Raw genomic sequence first — 19,068 nt, 5'->3', positions numbered from 1 at the left:
TTGAACTCTTGAGCCTAGGTGCTGTCTCTGAGCTCCTTTTAGCTCAAGGCTAGCACTCTACCAGTTGAGTCACAGAGACACTTCTGGCCTTTTCTGTGATTAATTGGAGATGAGAGTATCACAGACTGTCCTGCCCTGCCCCAGCTGGCTTCTAACTTTGATCCTCAGATCTCAGCCTCCTGAGTAGCAAGTATTACAATTGTGAACCACCAGTGCCCAGCTGACTGTGGTTTCTTTTGTTTTCTGTCCTTTGGTGTGTATGTGTGTAGGGGAGCGGGTACTGAGGATTGACCCAAGGGCCTGGTGCTTATTAGGTATTACTCTTTTGAACCGTACTCCCAGTCTTTCTGCTTTTAGTTTGTTTTTCATAAAAGATCTCTTATAGTGCCTGGGCTGGCTTTGAACTGAGATCTATGTACCTCTGCCAACCTAGCAGCTGGATTATAGGTGTCTATATTTCCAGTGTTATTATTTTTTAAATTATACTTTTATTATCTTTAAGTAGTTGTACAAAGGGGTTACTATTCTCTCTCTCTCTCTCTCTCTCTCTCTCTCTCTCTCTCTGTGTGTGTGCTGGTATTGGGGCTTGAACTCAAGACCTGGATGCTGTCCCTTAACTTTTTTGCTCAAGGTTCGTGCTCTATCACTTAAGCCACATATCTACTGCTGGCTTTTTTGGTGGTTAATTGGAAATGAGAGTCTCATGAGCATTTCTTCCCAGGCTGGCTTTGAACCTAGAACCGTAGATCTCAGGAGCCACCAGTGGCTCTCCTGGCTCTTCCCCATTGTTTTTTTCAAAGTAAAGAATGTTAATAGAGGAACAGAAAGCTTTGTGAGCATAACATGGTTTCCTTAGTGCTTCTAATTGAATGAACTCTATTTGGATTAAGTGAGTTTACCATATTTACTTATAGTGATAGAGGAGAGAATAACTGAACAAGGTCTGAATTTACAAATTCAGTTAAACAAATAGTAATATAATATGTAATTCTGAAGAAATTCTACTTTTGCAAATGCCTTTTGAAAAATAAAATATTTACATTAATATGAATATTGTCAAAGAAAAATGAAATGTAGATTAAATGCCTTACTGCTTTAATGATAAGTAAGTCCATAATTATAACAATAGATGTGCATTTTCCTATTTAGTGTGTGGCATATAATCTAAATTAGGGAAATGAAAATATCCTCTGTCAGAACAGTTTGGCAAGAAAAGTGATTTTATTAGGGCAAAGAAATTGTTAATATCATACATTAATATTTTAAGTAATTATGTGATTATTCTTTTAGTAGCATATAGATTCCGTAGCACTTTTGTTTTATAATCTCATTCTTAAAAATTCCAGTGGCTTGTTTTCCTATATTTCCGGTAATTGTGGTGATCTTAAACAGATCTTCAGTTTTAAATCTGCCAGTTATCCTAATACAGATGCATAAATATATTTTCTCCAGTTGGCTCTTTATTACAAAGACAGCTTGTTTGTGGGCACCGTCAGGACATCTGCATTTTATTGGATTTAATTTTGAGTAATAAAGACCTCCCACATTATACATTCTTTCCAGCCTAAATTTGCCTGTGTGGGAAGCAAAAAAAAAACAACAAAAAACCCCGTCAGTCACAGAAAAAAAGTAAATCCATATGGTGCTGAGGATTCTGGTTTCCCTAGCTGTAGTAAAGAAAGAGTTGTGTATACACAGAGCCCCCAGCAGATCTTTTTTCCCCCCCTTAAAAGTTTGAGGCTGTGGTCTGAATGTTGGTATCTTCTCCAAATCCTTATGTTAAAGCATTATCACCAATATGATAGCACTAAGAGGTGGGGCCTCTTGGAGGTAAGTAGGTCAAAGGACTCTACCTTCAACTGTAGGACTCATGCCCTTAGGAAGAGGCCTGAGGGAGCTTGTTTGCACCTTTTATCCTTCTGAGGACCTGAAGAAGACACCATTCACCAGACATTAAATCTGCTGATGCCTTCATCTGGATTTACCAGATTTCCAAAGTGAGATTTTTTTTTTTATAAGCTACTTGTCTAAAGTATCTTGTGCTAACATCCCTGACAGACTAAGGCACTTGATGGTGGATGTAGTCCCATCCGGTATTGTAGGTTGGGTCTCCCCGTTCATACACATTCTATTCATCAAGATACAGACGCTTAACCAATATTGTGAGGACACAGTATATTTTTGTCTCAGTCATGTTGGATTTTAGTATTGTCTTCTTCTTTGGAGCTCATCTCCCCTCCTTGAACTTGTTTGATCTTGGTTTCTCTAGTCCAATTTTTGGTGCTAAGGATAAGTTTCCACACGAGCTCGTCTTTGGAGTACCAAATCTGTCAAAAGCTAGTTTGAACTTTATAAAAATGACAAACTAAAATTGCTAATAGAACTCGAAGCCGGGCACACCACTTTGCAGTGAACAAACAGGGCCCCAAACTTTTCACTTACATCAAAATACCTGAAACAATATTACCAACAGGAAGAGGAGGAAATGAAGCATCACATCCTCTTTGCTATGGGTATTACTTCCCTCAACATAAATAAAAACCACCTATTATTTCCCTTGTATTTCTGCTATCCACAGTTCTTTGTTAACCCTGTAGTTAAGCCAGAAAGAAGATGCTGACTTTTGACCCTTTTGTATTTACATCCATGTAAATTAGTGGGCAAATTTAAATTTGATATAATAAGCTCTGTAGTTGCTTAGGAGCATACAAAAACACAACTTAACTTTAAAAAGCTTATCATCAACTGGATGCTGGTAGCTCACCACTGTAATCCTAAATATTCAAGAAGTTGAGATCCAGAGGATCACAATTCCAAGTCATCCTGGGCAGAAAAGTCTTCAACACTTCTTCAAAATAACCAGTAAAAACTGGGCTGGAGGCTTGACTCCAGTGGTAAAGCTCCAGCTGAGCAAGTGCAAGGCCCAGCGTTCAGATTCCAGTACTAGCAAAATTAAGCTTATTATCAAGTGTAATGGATAGACAGTATTCTCCCCAAACCTATGTTTACATCCAAACTTCTGGTATTTGTCAATGCAACCTCACCTGGAAATATGCAGATTTATGCAGGTGAAACTAAGTCAAGGTCATATACTCTCTTAGGGTAGCTCTCATCCAATGACCAGTGCCTTCATAAGAAGGAGATTTAAATATATAGAAACAAAAAGGATAATGCTACGTGATGATGCAACAAGATTGATGTGTCTATGAGCCACTATGGACTCAGGAAAGAATTATTCCTCAGATCCTTAAGGGAAAGCAAAGGTCTAATACCTTGATTTCAGACTTGTAGCTTCCAGAACTGTGAAAATAAGTATCTGTTGTTTTAAGCTACCTAGATTGTGGTAATGTATATTGTATGTTGGCTTTTTGAAATGAATATAGTATGGAGACAGGATTATGAGTGATGGAATAGAGGCTCAGAGCTCTATGGATATAATGGAGAGAGAGTGTTTTTGGCTATGGACAATATGTCTTAGAACACCAGGCTCTTTTTGCATAAATTTAGTAAGTTATTTAATTCTCCCCGCCCTCCCTCCCCCCAGCACTGAGGATGGAACCTAGGCCCTCAACTATGCTAGAGGCAGACACTCTACCACAGTGCTACATACAGAACCTTCACTTGCTGTGTTGAATCAGTCACTTCATGTCTCTGAACCTGTTTTTTCATGAAAAGAGGGCTTTGGCTAATCAGAGGATCTTTGAAGACTGTCCCAGAGTTTATGCTTGTATTGAAGGGGGGAATGAAGAGTTAGGGTGAACCCCATTTTCAGGCAGCCCCCGTTTTGTTGTCTGTTTAAACTATGAGCAAACCCAGGGCAAGCTTATTAGGGCCCAGCGGGTCAAGAACTCTAACGGCCTGGGAATGCTTAACTCTAACCGCCCCTAGAATGCCTCGAACCCTGGGCCAGTCAGATTTGTACCTGTAATCTTGCTTGCTTAAACACCTGATTGCTGTAACTTTGTCTTTTGCCTTTATAAGCTCTGTGTAATCGCAGCTCGAGGCTGGCTCCTAACCTTCGCTGTGTCGGTGGGTAGGACAAGGCCCGGGCTGCGGCCCTGCTTGAATAAAGTCTTGCCTTGTTATTACATTTCAGAATGCCATAGTCTCGGTAGTCTTCTTGGTGGTGGTTTCGCGACTTGGCATAACAGTATATTATTCTGTAATGCAAATGAATTTGTCTTCAGTTTTTATGCATATAATTTCCGATGTGATTAAGAGGAAAATATTTTCTTAGGGGGCTTAGTGTTTGCTCCTCTTCCTTCCTCTTCACTTGTATTAGGTGAGAAGCATGTGAAAACTAATGTATGTTTTTCTCCATTCGGAACTTCATTTTGGGTGTTTGGGAGGACAAACGTTCAGGTCAGGCCTCCTTCCTGACAAGCACGCTTGAATAAAGAAATAACACTAATATCTATCCATGGACCAACCAACCAGGCAGCTTAGTGGAATAGAGGTAATTCACTTGGGCTTAGGTACCTCAGGGGAGTCCCTGAGCGAAGCTTGGGCCCTTACCCAGAAATGACAACAGTATCAACGTGTTGATGGCTTGATGAAAAGACGCGATAAAACAGAATACTTACCATAAATATTTTTAGAGTGCCTGGTGTTCAAGCAGGCCCCGAAGTTGCATCATGTATCCAAAACTATTGCTTACAGTAATGCCATCCAAGCCTTCTATGTGGGAGACTAGTGGGACCGGCGGCCCACCCGGCCCTTTAGCCCGCTGGGTTCCGCACCCGGCCGGGCACAGGTTTGCTAGGGAGCCCGGAAGTAGGATGGCGTGGGGGCGGGCGGAAGCGCGGCGCGCGGCTGTCACTACGCCGGAAGTTCCCGGCGGGGCCTGGCGGTAACCTTGGGGCCCTAGCCACGGCTGCTGCCCAAGTGGTTTCGGCTAGACGTGTGCCCTGCCCGGAGCCGTGGAGGTTGTGCAGGGGGGCGCCGAGGGCTGCTGAGAGCCGGCACCCGGGCGCGGGGCTCCCTGGCCGACATGTCTCTCGTCGCGGAAGCTTTAGTCTCCCAGATCGCAGGTAACGCTCGCGGCCGAGGACGGGGGCGAGGCGGCGCAGGGCCGCGGCGGAGAGCGGTGTGGGGTTCAAGACGTGTGCGTTCCTCCCACCTAGTGGCGTTGGATGCTGAACCCAAGCCCTGGGACAGAGGCGGCGAGTTCCAGCCCTCTCTCTACGGATGAGCAGACTGAGGAGGACAGGCTGGGCCAAGGACACCTCGTTGGGGAGTGGCGTTTGCCTTCTCCGCGGTACTTTGTGCGGCCCTCACTCGGCTGTGAGGTCCGTGAGGGGAAGGCTCCCAGCTGGGCTGAGGTGGGGGCGTGGCCACAGGCCGGACCCCTGGAGCTGGGTCCACGTGCCGGACACCTCGGAGCTGGGTCCACGTGGGGGGCGTGGCTAAGAGGTCTCACGTTCCCGTGCCTCAGGCTAGGAGTGTGGGCAATCTCCTTCGTGGGACCTAAAGTTTAAGATGAATGTCACTCGTAAGGTGAATAACACTCGTTACCTGTTGTTCTTGAGCCTTACCTGTTCCCCTAGTTACCAGTTACCATCGTAACCTGTTATTCTTGAGCGGCCATCTCAGTCGTCACAGTTCGCCCTGCCTTATGCTAAATCTCTTAAGATTCATTGACATGTCTGTAAATATAGCTGGACATTAAAGAAGTTATCTTTGATTCGAAAAACAGACTATGTCTGACCGATGTGGAATCTATAATTTTTTTCTTGTTTTCATTTATGAAAAAATTAAATATTGAGAATAGGGGGAAGTGAGGCACAGGTATTTCTGGTTTAGGTTAATGGAGTTAATCTTAATTTTCTAGTTTTTTTCCCCCCCCAATATGAGAAGAGTAGTGAAATTGTCACCAGAATAGACACACTTGAAACAGGAAATTTTATAGTTTGTCGAACCTGTTTTTGTATCTATAATAGTCAAGACATGGAAGCAATTTTAGTGTCCATCAACAGATGAAATTGATGGTTGGCATATGTGTAATATGGATACTATACTACCTTAAAAAGAAGGTAATTTTGTCATGACAATGTGAATAGAACAGGACATTGTTAAGTGAAATTAGCTAGGCAGAGAATTAGGTACTTGTATGCAATCATTTGTATGTGGAACCTAAAGAAAGTAGGAAAATCAGTCGAGCAGAAATAGGGAGTAAAAAGGTGGTTGCCAGAGGCTTGGGGAAAGGAGAGATGATGAGCAAAGGCACGAAATCTGGTTTAGATCAGAAAATCAAGTTTTAGTGGTATATTATCCTGCATGGTTACCACAGTTAATAATATATATTTCAAAATTGCTGAAAGAATAGATTTTTAATGTTCTCATTACAAAAGGTGGTAAGTTGGTAAGGAGATAGAGATGTTAAGTAACTTGATTTAATCTTTCTATAATGTATATATAGGTGAAAAAACTTGTCAATTAAAAAAATTAAATTTATAAAAGTAATAGTAAGCCAGATACCAGTGGTTCACCTTTGTAATTCTACCTATTCAGGAGGTTGAGATCTAAGCTCAGTTTAAATCTAGCCTGGACAGAAAGGTTTGTGAGACTCCATCTTGAAATTAACTTGTGTAAAAAGCTTGGTTGGAGGGTCAGGCACTTGTGGCTTATGCCTATAATCTTATCTATTCAAGAGGCTGAAATCTAAGGATCATGGTTTGAAGCAAGCCTGGATAGGAAAGTCTGTGAGACACTTAAGTTATCCACCAAAAAGCTGGAAGTAGAGCTGTGGTTCAAGTGATAGAGTGCTGAGCAAAGGAGCTCAGAGACAGTGCTCAGGCCCAGAGTTCAAGCCCCAGGATGGACAGACAGACAGACACACACACAGGGCTTAGGGGGCAGAACATGTTTAACAAGAAGCTGCACAAGCACTAGGCCCAAAGTTCAAATACTTATGCTGGCCAAAAAAAACAAACCCCAAAAACTATAGCATACCCAATTTTTACAGATACTAGAAATGAGATGTACTTGCTAAATATTGTGACTTGAAAGCTGGGATTATATTAAGCTAAAAGTTATATAATGATATATGTATATGTCTTTTATGAATTTATTAAATTCTACATAGACATGAATATATGTATTTAAGCTAAGAAAAAATTAGAGCAGAATATATAACTTTTTCCCTAGGTGTTTTGGGGTAGGGTAATAAGGATAAGAGTATTGGTGGTGGGTGGAGGAAATATATTTCTGAATTATTTGAATTACTATAGTGGGCATATTTTTCATTTGTAGTTTTGTAATGATTATAATTTTTTTTTTTTTTTTTTTTTTGGCCAGTCCTGGGCCTTGGACTCAGGGCCTGAGCACTGTCCCTGGCTTCTTCCTGCTCAAGGCTAGCACTCTGCCACTTGAGCCACAGCGCCGCTTCTGGCCGTTTTCTGTATATGTGGTGCTGGGGAATCGAACCTAGGGCCTCGTGTATCCGAGGCAGGCACTCTTGCCACTAGGCTATATCCCCAGCCCTGATTATAATTTTTTTAATTAAAATTATTTATTATTACTTTTTGTGCCAGTCCTGGTGCTTGAATTCAGAACCTAGGGCCTGGGTGCTCAGGGCTAGTGCTACCACTTGAGCCACAGCTCTTCTTCCAGCTTTTTTTTTTTTTTTTTGTGCCTATCCTGGGGCTCGAATTCAGGGCCTGGGCATTGGCCCTGAGCTTTTTTACTCAAGGCTAACACTAACACTATACCTACCACTTGAGCCATAGCTTCACTTCCAGATCTTTTGGTGCTTAATTGGAGATAGAAGTCTTGTGTAATTTCATGTCTAGGCTGGCTTCAAATGGTGATCCTACTATCAGCCTTCTGAGTAGCTAGGATTACAGTTGTGAGCTACCAGTGCCTGGATATTCATAATATTCTTTTACTGGTAACATTAATGGTTTCCTTGGATCCTTAGATCTTAGCCTCCTGATTAGCTAGGATTATAGGCATGAGTGATTAGTGCCCTATTTTTTAGTTTTATTTTACTATTTAATTATTTATTTATGCCAGTACTGGGGTTTGAACTCAGGATGCTGGCTCATAATTTTTTTGCTCAAGGCTGGATTAATCCACACATCCACTTCGGTGGTAAATTGAAGAATTTCATCGACTTTCTTGCCTGGGCTGGCTTTGAACTGCTATCCTCAGCATTTGAAATGTTATCCTCAGCATTTGTAGAGCACCGAATGGCATATAGACCTTTCGTAACTAACTCTAGCCCATTTCTGGTCTTTCCTTGAACTCTAGTTGTTCTAAACCCTTTTTAATGTCCACCCTTGGCACATATTGCCCTTTGCCTGAAGTGTTCATTTTACTGAGACAGCATCTGTTTCTTTGTTAAGACTCTGGGTGCCATCTGAATATGTAACTCAATCTAATATATTTTTTTCCTGTTAAACGAGAAAAAGTTTAGAGTGCTTTTTTCTAATAATAATGCTGCTGTTGGTGATGTAAAGTCACCCTATGAAATGAAAATAATACAGAGAAATGTAAGGAATAAAGTAAACATCATTTAAAATTATACCACCTTGATTAAAACTTTAAAATCCTCTTCTGGAATACTTAAAATGTTGGTGAATAAAGCCATAGCATTCCCTTTTCCTAAATTAAAAATGTGTTTACATTTTTAGGTGATATATAATGTGCACATTTTATAACCTATTTGTAATATAACATTGGGATCTCTTTTCATGTCTGTAATGAGGTTGTTGTTTTTGAATGTTTATATTGTATTTAATTGTGGCAAAGAAACTAATTATGCCTTTGTATTTCTTGTGGTTATCTGTCAGTTCAAATGGAAGCAGTAGTATCTCTCTCTCTACATTAGCTCAGCTGTTATGAGGGAGGATGGCAAAACAAGTTCAAAGTGCACAAGATAGGAAATCAGGACTGGGAGATGCAGGAGGAAGAAAGAGCAATTTCAGTATCAGGTGCCGATTGGAGTGTTTAATCTTTTTTTTTTTTTGGCCAGTCCTAGGCCGTGAACTCAGGGCCTGAGCATTGTCCCTGGCTTCTTTTTTGCTCAAGGCTAGCACTCTGCCACTTGAGCCACAGCGCCACTTCTGGCCGTTTTCTGTATATGTGGTGCTGAGGAATCGAACCCAGGGCCTCATGTATACGAGGCAAGCACTCTTGCCACTAGGCCATATTCCCAGCCCGGAGTGTCTAATCTTAATGAGGATTTAGGTCTTTAAAAATTTTTTTTGGCAGTACTGAGGATTGAGTTTAGGGCCTCTCGCTTGGTAGTTGGCACTTTACCTCTTGAACTACTTTCAGACTTGCTTTTTCCTGGTTGGGGCGAGGTCTCCTGGGCTTCTCTGCCCTACCTTCTTGGAACTTCAATCTTCTAGACCTCTCTTCCTCAGTAGCTACAATTACAGGCATGGGCCATCAGTATTAAAAAATGGTTGTATTCTTTCTTTCTTCCTGAAACCTGTTGTAAAACATCCCTGTCTGTGTAGTCCACCCTAAATAGAGGCAAAAAAAGTTAATTCAATATCAGTATTACTGTAATTTAACTTCAAAAAGCAAATTATTCTAAGGGGTTTATTTCCCATCTTTATATGTGTACTTTGGTCATATTTACCACAATTTTTTTTTCTGTTTTGGACATCTGAGCTGACTCTTACCCTACTCTTGCAGATCAAATAGGTTCTAGCCATACTTTGGCTACTTATACCTATTTTATTTTATTTATTTCTTGTTTATTTTACTTTTTTTTTTGTCAGTCATGGGGCTTGAACTCGAGGCTTGGACATTGTCCCGGAGCTCTTTGGCTCTTTGGCTCTATCACTTTGAGCCACAGTGCCACTTCTTGTTTTCTGGTCGTTAATTGGAGAGAAGAGTCTCATGGACTTTTTTTGCCTGGGCTGGCTTTGAACTGTGATCCTCAGATCTCAGCTTCCTGAATAGCTAGAATTACAGGTAGGAGCCACTAGCACCCGCCAAATTTTATTTATTTTTTAATTTTTTTTGCCAGTCCTGGGGCTTGGACTCAGGGCCTGAGCACTGTCCCTGGCTTCTTCTTGCTCAAGGCTAGCACTCTGCCACTTGAGCCACAGCGCCACTTCTGGCCATTTTCTGTATATGTGGTGCTGGGGAATCAAACCCAGGGCCTCATGTATACAAGGCAAGCACTCTTGCCACTAGGCCATATCCCCAGCCCCAAATTTTATTTTTTTTAAAGGGGGTTTCATTATGCTATCTTCTTATACACACATACATAGTTTTTAAGTTAGCATAAATGTTACACACACTCATATTTTCTTCACCCCTTGGTATTTCTTCCTTTTTTTCCCTCTTCCACTGATCTACCCTAGGCAACTTTCCTTTCATCCTTATGTCTCATTATAATCATGTTTATCTTCATTATAAAGTTGAAACTTGTTGCCAGGCACTTGTGCCTTATGGCGGTTATCCTAACTACTGACTGAAGAGGCTGAGATCTGAGGATTGCAGTTCAAAGCCAGCCTAAGCAACAAAGTCTGTTAGACTTTTATCTTCAATTAATTACCAAAAAAGCTGGGAGTAGAGCTGTGGCTCAAGTGATAGAGTACTAGCCTTGAGCAAAAATCTCAGGGTAGCATCTGGGTCCTGAGTTCAAGCCCCAGGACCAGAAACCACACACGCACAAAAATGGAAACTTGTAGTAGAGGCCTGTTAGACTTTGCTGTATCTGGTTACTGATAATAAAAATAAGCTTCCATTTTTGAGCTAGTGGGCTAAATGATTTATTTACATAATTGCTAACAATAATTTGATTTTGTTGGATAGATGTTATTCTTATTTTCTTAGATCAGGAAATTGATGAGAATAAAGATTAATGAACATGGTCTTTGAAATAAGAACTGAGATACTAACTTCTTGGGTAGAGCTTTCTGGTCTTTATTTCCACATTCATTAAAGGGGAATAATATATATTGTTTATCTGTATATAATATATGTAAAGTTATATAAAATATTTAATAAATACTTTTATTGCTCGAACCATTCACTTTAAAGTAAAGGTCTTTTGAAGATGTTTTCAAAATTTGGTATCTCATTACCATTCAGGATAGCAGAAAATGCCCTAAATACTCCTATACTGTCTTTTCTGAATTTGTACTTTAATCCTTTGCTCTACTTTAAACATGTTAGTTAAGTTTAGCATACTTCTAATTTAGTAATTTTTTGATATCTGTGCAGTATCTCTTCTATTTAATTTTATTTTTGGTGCTGGGAGTGAAACTCAAGGTCTTGAGCCACGTTAGGCACTCTGCCACTGAGCTATATTCCTAGCTCCTGTTCTAGTCTTTATGTAGAAACTCCTTAAACTATACATGTTAATAAATAGTATTTTGGGATATTCTGTTTATTTCATGTAAGTATTTGGATACTCTAATCTATTAGTAACTTCATTTTAGCAGTAGTGTTAATCTCTAATATGAGCTAGGAAAGTAGTTTTACAGGACTCCATGGGACCTATATGTAAGTGTCTGGAAAGTAAGTTCAATCAAAACTGTTGTTGGGAATATAGTTCAGTGGTAGAGTGTGAGGCTCTTGGTTTGCTCTCCAGCAAAAGACACACACACACACACACACACACACACACACACACACACACACACACACACGAGTTTTAATTTTCTTGTAAGGTTTATTATGATCTCATGCTCTAATTATTATTACTATTATTATTTTTGGTGTTGCTGGAGATCAAATCCAGTGCCTCTTAGATATGGACCTTTAACCCCACTTTGAACAACATAAAAAGATTTTGGTGATGAGTGTCCTATAAAGTTTGTCTGTGCTTTTTCTGTGAAAAATTTTGCAGTTTGAAAAGTTTTGGACTTTTGAGTTATTAGTGTTAGCTTAAGTAAAAATTGAAAGAAAACATCATCAAACTCAACATTTTTCAAACATTAAAAGATGTCTTAAGCAGTTTTCATATGGACTGAAGATATTAAATAGAGACAGATGAATTACCGAAACTTCAAGCTTTCCATTTTTTTGTTCAAAGACAGAAGTTACAATATTCAGCCAATTTAACTATATTCATTTCTATGTAGAAGAAAAGAATTTGCCTTGCCAGTAAGAGAAATGCATGCTTGAATTTTTTATTGCTTTGTAAATGATCTTTCTATTCTTGAATACTGTTCTTGCTTTGTATGCTCTAAATGAATCATGGTTTTGAATTTTTTACCTCAGTAATAAAAATGAAACTTGATTGGTTAGTGATAAGAACAGTTCTTTTCATTAAAAACAACTATTTTGTTATGATAATCCCCATTGACTATAGCTGTGTTAAGCAAAATAGAAACCATAAAATGTATTCCATTGTGCTTAGCAATTTTTTTGTGCTGATTATATATTTTTATCTCTAAGAACTTCTTTTTGTCTGTTTTTGAGAGAAGCTGGCCTAGAACTCACTGTAGTTGAGGCTCATCTTGAACTTCCTTTGGTTTGGAGCCTTTAAACAGTTTGGAGAAAAAGTGAAGTTTTGAGTTTTTGCTGTTGAATTTAGTTGTTAAGATGTCATCCTTCTTTAATTTAGTTCATTGGTTTTATTTTCAGAGTTACAGCAAGTTTTTTTTTCTATTTATTATCAAAGTGATGTACAGAGAGGTTACAGTTTCATATGTTAAGCCTTGGGTACATTTTACAGCAAGTTTTTGATGTCAGATATCTTTCAACTTTTAGTAAAAGTTGTGCTTGCATTTTTACAGAATATACTTACTGGATATTTAATTTGTGTTATGTCCTCTGCCTGGTGCTGGAGGTACAAGCATGAATAACACAATTCTTGCCTTTGGTAAACTTAGATCCTTGTGTAGGATACATGGGTAATTTCAATAAAGAGTAGATTATCTTATAGAAATCTGTAGGAAATGGCAAATTCAGGAAGCCTTTGCTAAAACATATTATCTTCCATTCCTAAGACTGAATTAGTAGGGTGAGGTGTTTGCTAAACATTTCCGTTCCTCTCCCTGCTCCTCACCTTCTATCTGCCTTTCTTCCAAATCTTGTTGGGACTAGATTTAGATTTCATCTCCTTTATAACTTCCTATCTTCCCCAGGCAGACTTAGTTATTTCTTCAAGAATATTTCTATAGGCTTTATACATACTTCCGATCTGGTGTTTATATTAATATTCATATAGAAGATTTATAGCATTTATCTAATTTTATTCTTATAACAACTTTATAAGATACCTAATATTTACCACTTTTTCTAATAAGATAGTTGAGGCAAAAAACGTTAAGTAACCTTGCCAAGGTTACTCAGACAGTAAGTTACAGACTTAGGAGGAAAACCCATGTACATCTGACTTCAAGATCTAAATTTTTCCCCAGCCCACCTGCATTTACTTACAGTGTTGTAAATAATTGGCACCCACTGTTCTCACTTCTTTTCTTTACCCCTCAATTCATTCAGCGAAGTTACTCTGTGGTACAATTTATGTGGCATATTTATCTTTAATAATTATATTTATTAACATTTTTAGTTTTATTAAGTGAGATTCATTGTAGTTCTTCTAGACATGTAAACAATTTATCCTTTTTATTATAGTCACAGGAACATGTTGGACATTTAATAATCTGTTGTTCAGTTAAATGGCTTTAATATGTTTGAAGGAGTCTCTGAGGATTTTCTACCCTTGTTCTTATATTTATAGAGGAATTCTGATGTCATATTGTATAATATTGGTTTTTCTTATAGAAAAGTCCAATATTATATTTTAAACCTAGTCTTATTTAAAATCTATTTTAAATGAAACCTTAATATTGTAATTGTGTAAAAATAGATGACTTTCATGTATATTATCATTGAGATTATCAGTATAGTATCTACATTAAATTAGCAAATTTATTTCCTTTTTCCCCATATGTCTTGTAATAACTTGTTCCTGTTTAAGAACTGCCAAGTGCTCTTTTTTTTTTTTTTTTTTTTTTTTGGCCAGTCCTGGGCTTGGACTCAGGGCCTGAGCACTGTCCCTGGCTTCTTGCTCAAGGCTAGCTAGCACTCTGCCACTTGAGCCACAGCGCCACTTCTGGCCATTTTCTGTATATGTGGTGCTGGGGAATCGAACCCAGGGCCTCATGTATACGAGGCAAGCACTCTTGCCACTAGGCCATATCCCCAGCCCCTGCCAAGTGCTCTTTGAGCATTTTGCTACTTTAGTAGTATTTGCATATACACCTTTGGCAGAAGGCCATCCAAATTTGGACATAAGATATACATGTTAATTTTTTTCCCTTTTACATTATACTGTCTAAATAGTTTTGCTAGGCTAAAGAGATAACATCTATGAGCTTTTGGAATCTAGTTGCCTAAGGATAAACTGAGTTGACTTCATTAATGTACAAATGATAGGTTTTCATAGAGTTATTATAGCATTAATCAATTTGATGGATTGGAAAAATGACAGAACTGAAGCACCATGTAATATTAGTGCCTATTATTCTACAAATTATGTGTCTTCACCTACATTCGTATGCCAGAGGAAGCTTGTTGTACATTAAGAATGCAGAACTTAAGAAAAGAAGCCAGCAACAAAGGGCACCTCTTTATGGCCCTTCTCTTGTCCTCTTACATTAGGTCATCAAGAAATGAATTTTGGAATCTAGACTTGTTTATTAGGTCATAACACTTTCATAATGTGAAATACTATGAATTGAATGGGATGGATGGGGATCATCTGCCACCAGAATGACTTATTGCTTAACTTGACAGTGAAGATTGCCTTTAAGAAACTTTATGATATACATATGTGACTTTATTAGCTAGCAGTATTTCTCTCCCTCTCCCTCCCCCCTCTCTCTTTCCCCCTCTCCCTCTCTCTCCACTCACCCACACAGATTTCTAGGTATATGTTATCTTGGTATACCTTAAAAATAAGCAGGTAAATACAATTAAAATAATGAGAAGCAAATATGTATGTTTTGGTTTGTGAGTGCTGCTTTATGTGTGTATTTCTAATGTTATATTCGGCATCATTCATTTATTTTATTATTTTTTTGTGCTGGTCCTGGTGCTTGAACTCAGGGCCTGGGTGCTACCCCTCCACTTTCTTTGTTCAAGGATAGTGCTCTACCACTTGAGCCACAGCTCTACATCTAGCTATTTGGTAGTTAATTTGAGATAAGGGTCTGGGGTCTTTTCTGCTCATGGTGGCTTTGAACTGTAATCCTCAGATCTCAGCCTCCTGAGTAGTTAGGATTAGAGGCGTGAGTCACCAGTGCCCTGCTGGAAAATATTTATTTATAGTATGATAAAATTTAATTCTTATGCTAGTGAATTCCATTAAAATAGTAATGATAATTTTAAAGGACAAATTAATATTTGTCACTAAGTATCCAGGAATTAAGATATAAGATACTCAACTGCTTTGTTATGAAAGAAATAGTTTCTTTTTCAGGAATGTTTTTCTCTACTTGAGTTACTGATTTGGGGGGTGAAATGTGATAACACAAAAGGAAGGAAAAATTGTTCTAGAGAGAGGAAATAGCACAGAAGAGTCTTGGAGCAAGAAAGATTGGGGAAAGAAACATTTAGAAACTGGATGAAGGCCACTGGGGAGTAGATAGGGAAAGTGTGGGAAGATGTGTGAGATAAAGTAGAAAGCCACATAGCACTGATAGGCCATGTTGAGGATTTGGATCTATATTCCAAGAGCTGCACATAATTCTTAATGTCTCAAGGTTAAAAGTTATTTTGTTGTGCTTATAGTACAAGTAATTTGAACTGTGACAGTATTAGGCATCGTTTTCCCACAACTTCCATTTCTTACCAACCTCCTTTTCAGAAACTTTCAGTCCTACTTTTTGCTGCCTCATCTCTCAAACGTGTTTGAATCAACACTTAAAATCAGTGAGTGGGGGCTGGGGATATAGCCTAGTGGCAAGAGTGCCTGCCTCGGATACACGAGGCCCTAGGTTCGATTCCCCAGCACCACATATACAGAAAACGGCCAGAAGCGGCGCTGTGGCTCAAGTGGCAGAGTGCTAGCCTTGAGCGGGAAGAAGCCAGGGACAGTGCTCAGGCCCTGAGTCCAAGGCCCAGGACTGGCCAAAAAAAAAAAAAAAATCAGTGAGTGGTTTTGGTGGTAGAAACTCAAGAATGATAGGGTGAGTCATGAAAATTTACTTATTATTGAAATAGATTATGTCCTATTTCAGATCAAATGAAAATATTAGTTAAAGATGAAAACATTACTGTTCCAAAGAGTTTTAAATGCTACAGTTCTTTTAAATGTTTATTGTCTACACACTGGTTTAAAATATTCAACCTCTCTCTTATACACATGATTAGAAACAAGGAGTGAGGACCTGGGGTGGTATTGACTTACCTGACTCTGGGAAAAAGACGAGTGAAGAAATGGTTATTTTGGGCTTCACTTTCATTAATAAAATACAATAAAAGACAATTCATATTATCCAAACTAAGAAGTAGGCTTTATATTTTGTTAGGTATTGATGATAATGTTACAGATTCATGAATTTACTTATGAAGCTGGTTTTGACACCAGAATGGTTGATTTATAGATCTATTGCCATGCAACCCAACTTGGGAGTTTAACCTTCTATTTTATTTTTGTCCCTCATGGAGCTTAAACCCAGGGACTGAGCACTGTCCTTCAGTTTTTTTTTTTTTTTTTTTTTTTTTTTTTTTTTTTGCTTATGGCTAGCACTCTATCACTTTGAGCCACAGCTTCACTTCTGATTTTCTGGTGATGAATTGGAGATAAGAGTCTCACTGACTTTTCTGTTGGGACTGACTTTGAACTATGATCCTCAGATCTCAGCTTCCTTAGTAGCTTGGATTACGGCTGTGAGCCACCTGGCTTACTTGCCTTTTTTTTGAAATAAAAAAAGATGTTTTGGTAGGGTGGCTTTCTGATTATTTATTTTCAACTTTTCTCTTTTTAATGCATTTTTAATTGTTATTGTAAAAGTGATGTATAGAAGGGTTGCAGTTAAATAAGTCAGATAAAGAGTACGTTTCTTTTTGAACAGTATCACCCCTTCCCCCACTCCCAGTTTTTCCCTCATCCCCACCCACAAGTTATATAGTTAATTTTCAACATACTGTCCAGTGAGTACACTGATTCATTTGTTCATCCTTTGTCCCACAGTTTTTTGTTGTTTTTTTTTGCCAGTCCTGGGCCTTGAACTCAGGGCCTGAGCACTGTCCCTGGCTTTTTTTTTTTTTTCTCAAGGCTAGCACTCTACCACTTGAGCCACAGTGCCACTTCTGGCCGTTTTCTATATATGTGGTGCTGGGGAATTGAACCTAGGGCTTCATGTATATGAGGCAAGCACTCTTGCCACTAGGCCATATTCCCAGCCCCTGTCCCACAATTTTTATGTCCCTATTTCCCCTCCCTAAGACAAACAAGACAAAAGGAGAAGAAAATAAAAACAGCAACAGAGGAAAGAAAAACCTCTTGTTTCCATTCCTGGAATATGGTCAGATGCATATAGGTATGGAGCCTTTGTATTCCTCTCCTAAGACTGTCATCGTTTGGTCTCACTGTGTGTGAATGCCTAGATACCTGTATAATTGATCATGTCCCTGTGTTTTTTTGTTTGTATCATCCAGTGTGTTTACTTGTAGATTTACAGGCACATCTGGCTAACACAAATAAGGAAAACCATGCAACCTGTTTCTTTGGGTCTGGTTTACTTCATTTAATAGAAGTTTTAAAAATTCTGTCCATTTCCTTACGAATGGTACAGTATCATTCCATTCGTTTACTGAGGGGCAACCAGTTGATTGCATATCTTGGTTGTAAGGATTGATGAAAGGAGACTACCATGTGGTTCAGATGGAAGAGAGTTTATTAGGAGAACCAAACTGCCAGCCTGCACTAACTGTATGTGTTCAGAGAGAGAACTAATGTAGAGAGAAATTATGTAGGGAAAAGCAAGGAGGAGGTATGGCAACAGCAGATTCAAAAGTGACCTCAGAGCCTGGGGTCCTTTTGCTGATGGACAGTCAGGTGATTACTGGTTTACAGTTACAGTTACAGGTGATTACTGGTTTGGGGCAGGTGATTTATGGTAAGGCTACTTGTTGTCCTTCAGGAAGAGGAGGTGGGGAATGGGGCTCTTCTACCAGGTAGACTTGTCATTGGCTATGGTAAACAATGCTGCAGTGAACATGGTTGTGCTGGTGGCTTTAGTGTGGCCTGGTTTGTGGTCAGTTGGATAAATGCCCAGAAGTGCAATTGCTGGGTTATAGGGAAGCTTTATGTTTCATCTCCATACTGCTTTCCAGAGTGGCTGAACAAGCTAACAGTGTAATAGAATTCCTTTTGGCCACATCCCCACCAGATTTTGTTATTGTTAGTTTTCTTGGTAATAGCCATTCTAACTGGGGTGAGATGTAATCTCAATCTTGTTTTCATTTGCATTTCTTTTATGGCCTGAAAAATAAACCTTCAAAGAAACATCAACCCAATTAATTAATGGATGAAAGACTTAGCCTTCTTAGAAGAAAATTGGCCAGTGAGTTGAAACATAATTTATATCTTGGATTAAACAAAACAGCCTTCCATCTAAGTTGTAGGTTCTTAATAACAGAGCTTTTGGTATTTGGAAACAATGTCTATAGTTTTATTTATAGCCAAGTAGTATGCTGTAAAAGCTCTATTATGTTCAAGTATGTCTCTTGGATTAGATCTGGAGAACTTTATGGTAGAGGTGATGAATGCACTCTTTTAAAATAATTTTCTTTATTTTATTATTTTTGATGGTACTAGGGTTTGATTTCTGAGCTTGATATATGCTAGGTAGGTGGCTCTCACCACCAAGCTTTACCTTCAGCCCTGTGAGTTAACTTTAACAAAAATAAGTGAATTGCTGATCATATGAAAATTCATCTTACAACATAGTAGAATAGCTTTTAACATGTACATGAATTACATTCAACATATATTATGTTATTCCATTGTATACACAAAAGTTATCTAACAAAAGTTAGTTACTATAATGTTTAATTATCTTAATATAGATAATATTATGTTTAGTAAAACTTTGATTAGACAGAATGTTTATGGAATGAATACAGTGGGTGTACTGTAGT

General features: G+C 38.7%; 1 protein-coding gene across 2 annotated transcripts in view; it reads left to right on the top strand.

Moving 5' to 3' along the window:
- The first annotated feature begins 4,828 nt into the window (after positions 1-4,828).
- Mtx2 (metaxin 2) overlaps positions 4,829-19,068 on the top strand; it is a 43,600-nt gene continuing 29,360 nt past the window's right edge. For both annotated transcript variants that reach the window (XM_048345193.1, XM_048345195.1), the window contains exon 1: positions 4,829-5,030. In XM_048345193.1, the coding sequence (XP_048201150.1) occupies positions 4,991-5,030 (40 nt within the window). In that variant the 5' untranslated portion in view covers positions 4,829-4,990. The remainder of the gene's footprint in view (positions 5,031-19,068) is intronic.

The sequence above is a fragment of the Perognathus longimembris genome, chromosome 4 (assembly GCF_023159225.1).
Source record: "Perognathus longimembris pacificus isolate PPM17 chromosome 4, ASM2315922v1, whole genome shotgun sequence".
NCBI classification, from domain to species: Eukaryota; Metazoa; Chordata; class Mammalia; order Rodentia; family Heteromyidae; genus Perognathus; species Perognathus longimembris.
This window is presented reverse-complemented; position numbering and strand designations above follow the sequence as displayed.